The sequence below is a fragment of the Esox lucius genome, chromosome 14 (assembly GCF_011004845.1).
Source record: "Esox lucius isolate fEsoLuc1 chromosome 14, fEsoLuc1.pri, whole genome shotgun sequence".
Lineage (NCBI taxonomy): Eukaryota > Metazoa > Chordata > Actinopteri > Esociformes > Esocidae > Esox > Esox lucius.
This window is the reverse complement of record NC_047582.1, coordinates 3,489,793-3,500,005: the sequence shown is the minus strand read 5'-3', so window position 1 is coordinate 3,500,005 and position 10,213 is coordinate 3,489,793. Positions and strand designations below refer to the sequence as shown.

Sequence of the window (10,213 nt, the reverse complement as noted above, 5' to 3'; positions counted from 1 at the left end):
AGCTACAGTATATAACATATACTTAACAAAGTCTACACTGTATTTCTGATTAATTTTATGTTATTTTAATTGACACATTTGCTGTTCTTTCAAAAACAAGGCAATTTCTAGGTGACCTGAACATTTGGAACGATAGTGTTTATAATAATAAATAAATGTATATAAGCATCACTACCCCATCTTCATTGAATATTTTCAAATCCAAGATTGGAATAGGGAGCCAGAAACAACAAACTGTTCACTATTCAAATACCTTTGGACTTTACTAAACAATTATTGTAATTCAGCTGTATGTCCACTTACCAAAATGAATGTTCATTTAGAAGTCCCTGTTGGTTCGACTTTTTTCCTTTAATACAAAATGTTTTCAATTATAGAAAACGTTATATACACAAACTTGAATCAGAAGTGGACATTTGGTACAGAATTTTCTGGACAAAAAATTGACATTCATAAAAGTCACAGTACAGTTTTCATTTAGAGGGTTCCCCAGTTGGTTCTTCATTAGGTTTACATACGCATACTGTCGGTATACAGAAAATTATACATTGCAAGAGTCAGCTTAGGAAATAATGTGCAGTAGTACCTTTGGAAATCAGTAGAAGGTGCCATTTGCATTAAATATAAAGACAACATAAATGATGTTAGTAATATTTGCAAAATAATATATAATTCAGTGTATTAATATGATAGTATTGTACATTTAAAAATAAATACAAATTCAACAATCTGTGGAGTCTGAAGCATGAAGCTGTTCTCTAAAAGTTCTTGCATGAACAAGTCATTGTAAAAACATAGTTCTTTGACAAGCCACGTATGCTTGTTTATTATTGCTTATTTCCAGTCTGACAATAAAGTCTCCTCACAAAGTGTATGTTTCGGTTGGATAGCTAGTTGTTGAGCCCTACACATCCAGAGCGTGTTCCAGCACACTTTAGACCTTATCTCAGACACCCATGGGGAGGAGTTTAGAAAGTCAGCATCATAGAGGCAGTGTCAACATAACCGCTAGTGGTCGGACACATGCTTTCCTGTAGCTGGGTAGTGACAGACCTGTGTGTGTCCGTCTTCCCTTGCTGCTGTTTACACTCCACCTCCTTCACCTGATGATCACAGGATTGGCTAGCCTCAGCCATCACCCTCTTCCTCTGAAGAAGAAGCACATTGTCCTTATTCACCCCATTGACCTTACTATAGTCCTCTCCGGCTTCGACCAACAGCGGCTGAAAAGGGCCGTGACTGTGGCTAGAGAGAGGCTTCAGGACGAGCTGGTTCTCCTGGTTTACCTTCTGAACCTCCACGTACTCCATGGACCGAGAGTGTGGTAGCCCGAGTCCCATGGCCTCACTCTGCCCCTCCAAACAGGGCACGTTGAAGTCATTGGGGTTCTGGAGCTGGTGGGCCCCAGCGGACAGAGACTGGCTGAGGTGGTATTGGTTGCACTTTCCTGGGCAATCCATGTACTCTGGGTTGGGATGGTAAGGGGTAGTGGGGAAAACATTATCTGGGACGGTGTGCTGCTTGGGTAGCTCAGGACTAGTATGGTACTGGTTGTTGGAGGATCCATGTATCAACATGGAGAAGACCAATGGCTTGGTGTTGACCTGTCCATTTGATGTATTGGGGCTGTCCACCCAGCTCTCTCCCCTATCCAGCGACACCCAGTTACCCGCCTGGGCCTGCTGCAGCTCTGGCTCCTCATAGCTCGACTCCTCTTTGGGCTCCATTACTCCACACTTCTCCATCAGCAGGGTGTGGCTGTCGCAGCTTCCCCGGCCCGAGTCGCTGTCAGAGGGGCTCTTGGACTTCAGGCAGCCAATACTTTGAAGGTCCTTCCCATCCAGCGCCAGTTCCTGTTCCTCACTGACGTACACTTCCAGGTATTCAACCAGCAGGTCCTCATAGTCCGTAGACCTTGGTGGAAAGCCATTGACGACCAAAGCGTTGAAGACCTCTTCCGACTTTCCATTCTGGTGACAAAAGGAGGTGACAGGAATAGACGATGTAATCAACCATCAACAATGATTGAAGGACCGGCCCTATACAAAATTATTTGCTTTGCTGGGAGAAGCAATGTAATATAATAATGGGTATAACAATAAATGACCACATCAGTAATTTAATATTGTCCAAACCTGCAATGTTAGTTATTTTTACTTAGTGGAAAGTAATTATTCCAGGCGAAAAAAAATAGTTAAACTAGTTAGCGTTATTAATTCCCTTATAATAATTTTTGAGAGAAATTTCGGATGACATGACAGGTACTGTTAACTGATTTGAAAAATGTATCATTAAACAAAGTGCAGTCCATGTAAGGGGCCTGCATGTATTAGCATAGGTTATATGCCAATTAATTAAACAGAAGAAAATGCATCAGGAAAATCTCCCTGCACACATATTGAAACACTTACTGTTAATACATTTCCAATTGAGCTGACAAGTGATAAGTTCACTCTCTCATCCACAGCCTAAAAGCAACTCAAGTGCTCTGTTAAACTCACAGCTTGCTGGGGAAATTTTGGACATTTGTTCACGTAGTATGGATTGGTAAAATAATTCTTTTAATGACAGTTCCTGAATGAAAATATTAAGGCAAATTTCACAAAACATTGGGTAGTGAATTTTGAGTTATCAGTGTAGCCTGTTATTGCTTGGACATGTTGAAAAATATTCAAGCTTAGATAAAAAAAACCTCAGTCTTCTGTCATAACTTTCCATTTTCTGGAGAGAAAAAACATAACACCGGTCAATTTGGGAAAAAAATTGTCAAATGGACATTCTGGGGTAATTGCAACCATGTTTAGTAATACTAGACCCAAGAAAGGGGTAATGACACTCCTTTTACTCAAATACTGAAAAATCTATTGAATCACTTAACCTCAGAATCATTGAACATTTCTTTGAAACACATTGAGATCTTCAGTAAACAACTGAAAACACTTTACCTTCAGAAGTTGTTTATCAAATCCTTTTATTTTCGGTCCAGGAACTGGAGGTAGTAGACATTGCTTTAAGCTAGAGGAAGAGAGAATAAATGAGTGAAAGTGGAGGCTCAGTATGACAATCAGGACAAAGGGACTTCTGAATGTGTCACCTGTTTCTGTTCATGTTGATAATCCAGGTCAGGATGAGAAAAATGAAGGCTGAAAGGATGGCCATCAGGAGCCACACAGACCGATTCCGGTGGATATCTGTCAAACAACAAGGCAATACCTAAGGACATTTGAGGGACTGTGACATAATCCAGTGTACCGTTGACCTCCATGCAACTATGTTTTTTTTTAGAGGGAATGTAATTGTACATTTTAAAAGCCTGTTTTACATCTTCATATTTTTCTGTATGTCAATTTATTCTTAATCACCAGGAAATATACACAGAAACCTCCAACAAGCTGGAAGAAGCACAGCACATTTACTGTTGTGTTTTATTGAAATGATGACAAGCACAGAGGCATTTTGGGGTAGAAAAAGACTTACAGTCTGGGACTTTGACAGAGCGGGTGGTGCTCCATTCGCTCCAAAAACCGTGGTCTGGCTTGCAGCGGACCTGGACCATATAGAAGCCACCAGAGTGCAGGCTAAAGATGTTGAACATTTTCTGCTGGCCTGCCGGGTGCACCTGTAAGAGAAAATACACTAGATATTACAGTTTTGTATAACCACAAGGGCATCAGCGCTTTCAAAATAAAAATACATTGAGCCTTTTTTCAATTTAGAGCACTTTAATGAAACAGACAATTGTATCTAAAGTACAGAGTATCTATATCTTTGTATACATCTTTTCATCCATAGTCCATGTGCACCTGCCACTTTTACCTTGCACTACGGTTGTATAGTTATTATTATTGATGTGTGTTTTTGTATAGTGTTATTACTGATTGCTTGTGTTATCTTATTTTTAAATTATAATTACTGTTACTTTTTAACTTTTAACTGCACTGTCGGGAGTAGGAAAACCAAGCATTTCATTGCCGTAACTTGTTATTGCAAATGACAAATAAATCTTTTGAACTTGAATTTGCGTAGTCCCAGCATTGATTGATTATGAGCTTTTTATGAAAAGGCATTTATTTTACTTCATTGACTTTCTAAGATAATATTGTCTTTATACAGTGTGCTGCACCAGTCCTGTCAGAATTTTACTACTGCAGGAGGAGAGCAGTGTCAGCATAGGTTCAGGACCACAAACAATTTTCTTGTTCTTTGTTGGGGGGTTCTGGGACAGTGTTAATAAAATGCCTCCAGGCATATACCCTTACACATGTGTGTCTGGCCTCCCTTTTTATGGGGCATTTGTATGCTTTATTTTGACAGTTACAGTAAATGGTGAAAGATAAAGGAGAGTTTTTGCTGAAAGAACTCATTATGCAAAACATGGGGCTTCCCTGTCACACAAAATAAATGTTAAATTGGATTTGACTGAGAGCTCTGACTGAGACACTAATGGACATTTTCCGTTTTATTCTATAGCCACTTGTTTGTGCTGGTTGGCTTTGAGAATAGTCATGCTGAAAGGAAAACCTCTGTCGCAGTTTCAACATTCTTGCAGAGGGCAGCAGATTCTCTTCAAGGACCTTTCTATAGATTGCTTCATTCATTCCCCCTTATCCTGACAATGAGACATATCCCCATAACATGATGCTGCCACCACAATGCTTCACATTAGGAATAGTGGTCCTTGGGTGATGTGCAGTGTTAGGTTGGCGCTAAAAATAACACTTTGCATTTAGACCAAAAGTTATATTTCAGTTTCTATTTCATGCACCCATGTTACAAAACTTTTTGCAACATAGGTACAGAATTTAAAAATATATATTCTAGGTGGCTTTCTTCTTGACAAGATACTATATAGAACAGATTTGTAGTGCTTGTTGTAACATTCACACTTCCATAAAAGCCTGTACTTCTGTCAATGGTGCTTTTGGCCACTAACCATACCGACAACTCATGTTAAAAATATAATTAAATATTTGTATGGAACTTCAAATATAACTACATATTTTAACAGGACATATAAGCAACTATACTGAAACATACATCAATCAGTCATGACATTATAACCACTGATAGGTGAAGTGAATAACACTGATAATCTCTTTATCATGGCCCATGTCAGTGGGTGGGATATATTAGGCAGCAAGTGAACATTCTGTTCTCAAAGTTGATGTGTTAGAAGCAGGAAAAATGGGCAAGCGTAAGGATCTGAGCAACTTTGACAAGGGCCACATTGTGATGGATAGACAACTGGGTCAGAGCATCTCCAAAACTGCAGCCCTTGTAGGGTGTTCCCGGCCTGCAGTGGTCAGTACCTATTAAAAGTAGTTGAAAGAAGGAAAAGCAGTGAACCAGCGACAGGGTCAAGGCTCACTGATGCACGTGGGTAGCGAAGGCTGGCCTGTGTGGTCCGATCCAACAGACGAGCTACTGTAGTTCAAATTGCTGAAAAAGGTAATGCTGGTACTGATGGAAAGGTGTCAAAACACAGTGCATCGCTGCATAGCTCATACTGACCCCTGTCCACTGCCGAAAGCGCCTACAATTGGCACGTTAGCATCAGAACAGGACCATGAAGCAATGGAAGAAGGTGGCCTGGTCTGATGAATCACGTTTCCTTTTACATCACGTGGATGGCCAGGTACGTGTGCGTCGCTTACCTGGAGAGCACATGGCACCAGGATGCACTATAGGAAGAAGGCAAGCTGGGAGAGGCAGTGTGATGCTTTGGGCAATGTTCTGCTGGGATACCTTGGGTCCTGCCATTCATGTGGATGTTACTTTAACACAAACCACCTACCTGAGCATTATTGCAGACTACGTGTACCCTTTCTTGGTATCGGTATTCTCTGATGGCATTGGCCTCTTTCAACAGGATAATGCACCCTGCCACAAAGCAAAAATGGTTCCGGAATTGTTTGAGGAACACAAAAAGTTTAAGGTGTTGACTTGGCCTCCAAAATCCCCAGATATCAATCCATCGAGCATCTGTGGAATGTGCCAGATCCATGGAGGCCCCACCTTGCAAGATACGGGATTTAAAGGTTCTGTTGCTAACATCTTGGTGCCAGATACCACAGCACGCCTTCAGAGGTCTAGTGGAGTCCATGCCTCAACGGGCCAGGGCTGTTTTGGCGGCAAAAGGGGGTCCTACACAATATTAGGCTTGTGGTCATAACGTTATGGTTAATCGGTGTATATGCTAATTTAATACACCAATCCGCAAAACATTTATTAACAGAACTAAAGTGTACTCTACAGATTAATAGCTAATAGCTATACAGTACCTACATTTGTGCTCATAGGTTTGCAGAAATAGTGAGATAGTCAGAAATAGTGACATTTTGGCATTGATTTTGAAAATATGACAGATCATGCAAAAAAGCTTCATATGATCACTATTTAAGGACAGTGATCACATGAAGCCATTTATTATCCCATAGTTGTTTGGATCCTCATGTGGATACACTGAGCAGTCTAGATACTGAGCCATGGGGAGCAGAAAATACTGTCAAAAGACCTGCGTAACAAGATAATGTAACTTAATAAAAATGGAAAAGGATATAAAAAGATATCCAAAGCCTTGCAAATGCCAGTCAGTGCTGTTCAATCACTTATTAAGGAGTGGAAAATTCCAGACCAAGAAAGATTTCAGCTAAAACAGCCAGAAGAATTGTTTGGATACAAAGAAAAACCCACAGGTAACCTCAGGAGAAATACAGACTGCTCTGGAAAAAGACTGTGTGGTTGTTTCAAGGAACAAATACAATGATACTTGAACAAAAATTTGCTGTATGGTCGAGTTGCCAGAAAGAAGCCTTTACTGTGCCAATGCCACAAAAAAGCTTGGTTACAATAAGCCGGACAACACCTTGACACGCCTCACAGCTTCTGGCACGCTGTAATTTAGAGTGAAGAGACCAAAAGAGCAACCATATACGCTATGTTTGGAGAGGGGTCAACAAAGCCTGTATTAAACAGAACACCATCCCCATGGTGAAGCATGGTGGTGGCTCACTGATGTTTTGGGGCTGTGTGAACTCTAAAGGCATGGGGCATCTTGTGAAAATTGATGGCAAGATGAATACAGCATGTCATCAGAAAATACTGGCAGACAATTTGCATTCTTCTGTACGTAAGCTGCGCATGGGATGCTCTTGGACTTTCCTGCATGACAATGACCCTAAGCACAAGGCCAGGTTGACCCTCCAGTGGTTACAGCAGAAAAATGTGAACGTTCTGGAATGGACAGCACAGTCTTCTGACCTTTATATCATCAAGCCACTCTGGGGTGATCTCAAACGTGTGGTTAATGCAAGAATATCAAACACTTTGCATTACCTGGAGGCATTTTGCCAAGACTAATGGGCAACTATACCACCTGCAAGAATTCGGGGCCTCATAGACAACAATTACAAAAGAGTGCACGCTGTCAGTGATGCTAATGGGGCAAAATACAGTATTAAGAACTAAGGGTATGCAGACTTTTGAACAGGGGTCAGTTCATTTCTTTCTTTGTTGCCATGTTTTGTTTTATGATAGAGCCATTCTGTTATGACCAACAGTTGAATGTGAATCCCATAAGAAATAATATATATATATACCAATTCTCCAAGGGTATGCAAAGATTTGAGCACAACTGTATAACGAAAACAAGGACTCCAATCACTCCATGGCTGGTTTGTTTCTTTAGAAAACAATAACAGTATAAAAGGGTAATGTACATTTTTTTCCCCCTTAAATATATGAGGTTTTACAGACTGGATATATATATTGTTGTGCAATGGCTGAAAAGAGAGACAAAAATTGGAATGTCTGAGAGGGGAATCATGGGTTGAAACATGAACATGTACTTTTGTCCAAAGATTACTGTAGATGGTCATTCATACAATAACAGTTGAATAGCTAAGCACTATGCTATGTGATCTACGAGGGGACATACTACCTCGTCAGAAAATTGCGTCTCAACATTAGATTTTGACATTGACATTGTCAAACATTAATACCAAGTTTGAATATTTAGCTAGACACCATTAATCATTGTGTTAAACTGACTGAACATTTATTAAGTTTACCTCCCCCACAAATAACATCTATGAACTGTATGGCTTTTATTAGTCAGTAATAGGCCTACTAGTATCTACTTATTACTTGGAATAGTCTTAAGAATTGAGCAATTGCTAGCGAGACTGAAAATAATGTACTTGACACTGCCAAACTTATTTAATTTCATGGCACAACATTAGCTTTTTCTTTCAGTCATGAATGACTTTGACACAATAACTGTCAATATAGGTGAAGATAACTGACTATTTTGTCAAGTGAAAAGGCAGAACTGTGGAAACCCCTCCTCTTTTACTGCGCAAGGGGTTGTGATCTATAGGTTATTACCTCAAAAAGCATGCATGGATGCGTACTTCGAAAATCCATCAGAAATGATTGCAATATAATTGTAAACAGTTTTACTTTAGGCTTACTATAACATAGCTACTGAAGGTTGTAGCCAGTAAAGTTTTTGTCTATCCTGAACAAATCCTAATGTGAAATTTATGTCTGGGTTGAGATTCGGACACTGCTCGCATGAAAAGGCACTGAGGTAGTAGTTAAACAACTACAACGCTATTTCACAAGGGGTAGTCACTCACTCAGTAAAAAACATTCGCTCTTCTTTGCTGTCTCCGCTTATGCGGTCTGGCAAAAACAGCTTAGTGCTTGTGGTTGTGTTTGCTTTGCAATGCCAACAAACGGAACCTACGGAAATGTAAATCAATACAATTTCACACAGGTGGAGACCAATAACCTTTGATGGTAATTGTGATTTGATTAATGCACTACAAGGCAGCTCGGAAAAATTTACTAACCAAACCAAGTTCTGCGACGGTAATCACTGAATTTCCAGCTCCATTGCTCTCGCTCGACTTATAAAGATGACAATGTAATTTTACACTAATGATTTTGTCAGCTCATACAGGAATCATACCTCCACCTATACTATGAATAGAACTGTAGTATCATCTCTTCCACATGTTCTGCCTCTTTCTGTGAGGATGATAGGGGTACTGTGAATAGTAGCCCTGTGCATGTAACTTATAACCTTAGGGCTTGCTCTCCTAACCACAAGGTCAACTTACAGAAGACAACATTTATTTTTCCTTCATGTGTGACTTAGCTCAAGCGTTCACCAATTATGCCTTCAGACTTAACGGGGCTGTTGTAGGTAATTTAAAAGGTAATTTAACTTGAATTTCCTTGCCATGTTGAAACATAAATTGTAAACCTATTTTCTAATATACCAGTATAGATTGAAAATCCACATTTAAAAAAATCGGAAAAAGCTTGGGTTGTTACTCATACCTATGAAAGAGTTTATTATACACTGCGTGCACAATTAAAATGCACTCACCTAAAGGATTATTAGGAACACCTGTTCAATTTCTCATTAATGTCATCATCATCATCATCTTCCGCTTATCCGGGGCCGGGTCGCGGGGGCAGCAGTCTAAGCAGAGATGCCCAGACTTCCCTCTCCCTAGACACTTCCTCCAGCTCTTCCGGGGGGGACACCGAGGCGTTCCCAGGCCAGCCGGGAGACATAGTCCCTCCAGCGTGTCCTAGGTCTTCCCCGGGGTCTCCTCCCGGTGGGACGAGACCGGAACACCTTCCCGAAACAGATGCCCAAGCCACCTCAGCTGACCCCTCTCGATGGGGAGGAGCAGCGGCTCTACTCTGAGCTCCTCCCGGGTGACCAAGCTTCTCACCCTATCTCTAAGGGATCGCCCAGCCCTCATTTCGGCCGCCTGTATCCGGGATCTTGTCCTTTCGGTCATGACCCAAAGCTCATGACCATAGGTGAGAGTAGGAACGCAGATTGACCGGTAAATCGAGAGCTTTGCCTTGCGGCTCAGCTCTTTCTTCACCACGACAGACCGATACATCGACCGCATTACTGCAGAAGCTGCACCGATCCGTCTGTCAATCTCCCGTTCCATCCTTCCCTCACTCGTGAACAAGACCCCTAGATACTTAAACTCCTCCACTTGAGGCAGGAACTCTCCACCAACCTGAAGTGGGCAAGCCACCCTTTTCCGATTGAGGACCATGGCCTCGGATTTGGAGGTACTGATTTTCATCCCCACTGCTTCACACTCGACTGCAAACCGTCCCAGTGCATGCTGAAGTTCCTGGTTTGAAGGGGCCAACACGACAACATCATCCGCAA

At 41.1% G+C, this 10,213-nt stretch overlaps 1 protein-coding gene across 2 annotated transcripts in view; it reads right to left on the bottom strand.

Annotated features, from left to right (window-relative positions):
* Nucleotides 1–332: 332 nt before the first annotated feature.
* The window catches only part of prlra (prolactin receptor a), a 39,589-nt gene continuing 29,708 nt past the window's right edge, over nt 333–10,213 (bottom strand). For both annotated transcript variants that reach the window (XM_029125314.2, XM_010866571.3), the window contains 4 exons: nt 3,478–3,619; nt 3,095–3,191; nt 2,946–3,015; nt 333–1,970 (listed from right to left, as the gene is read on the bottom strand). In XM_029125314.2, the coding sequence (XP_028981147.2) occupies nt 969–1,970; nt 2,946–3,015; nt 3,095–3,191; nt 3,478–3,619 (1,311 nt within the window). In that variant the 3' untranslated portion in view covers nt 333–968. The remainder of the gene's footprint in view (nt 1,971–2,945; nt 3,016–3,094; nt 3,192–3,477; nt 3,620–10,213) is intronic.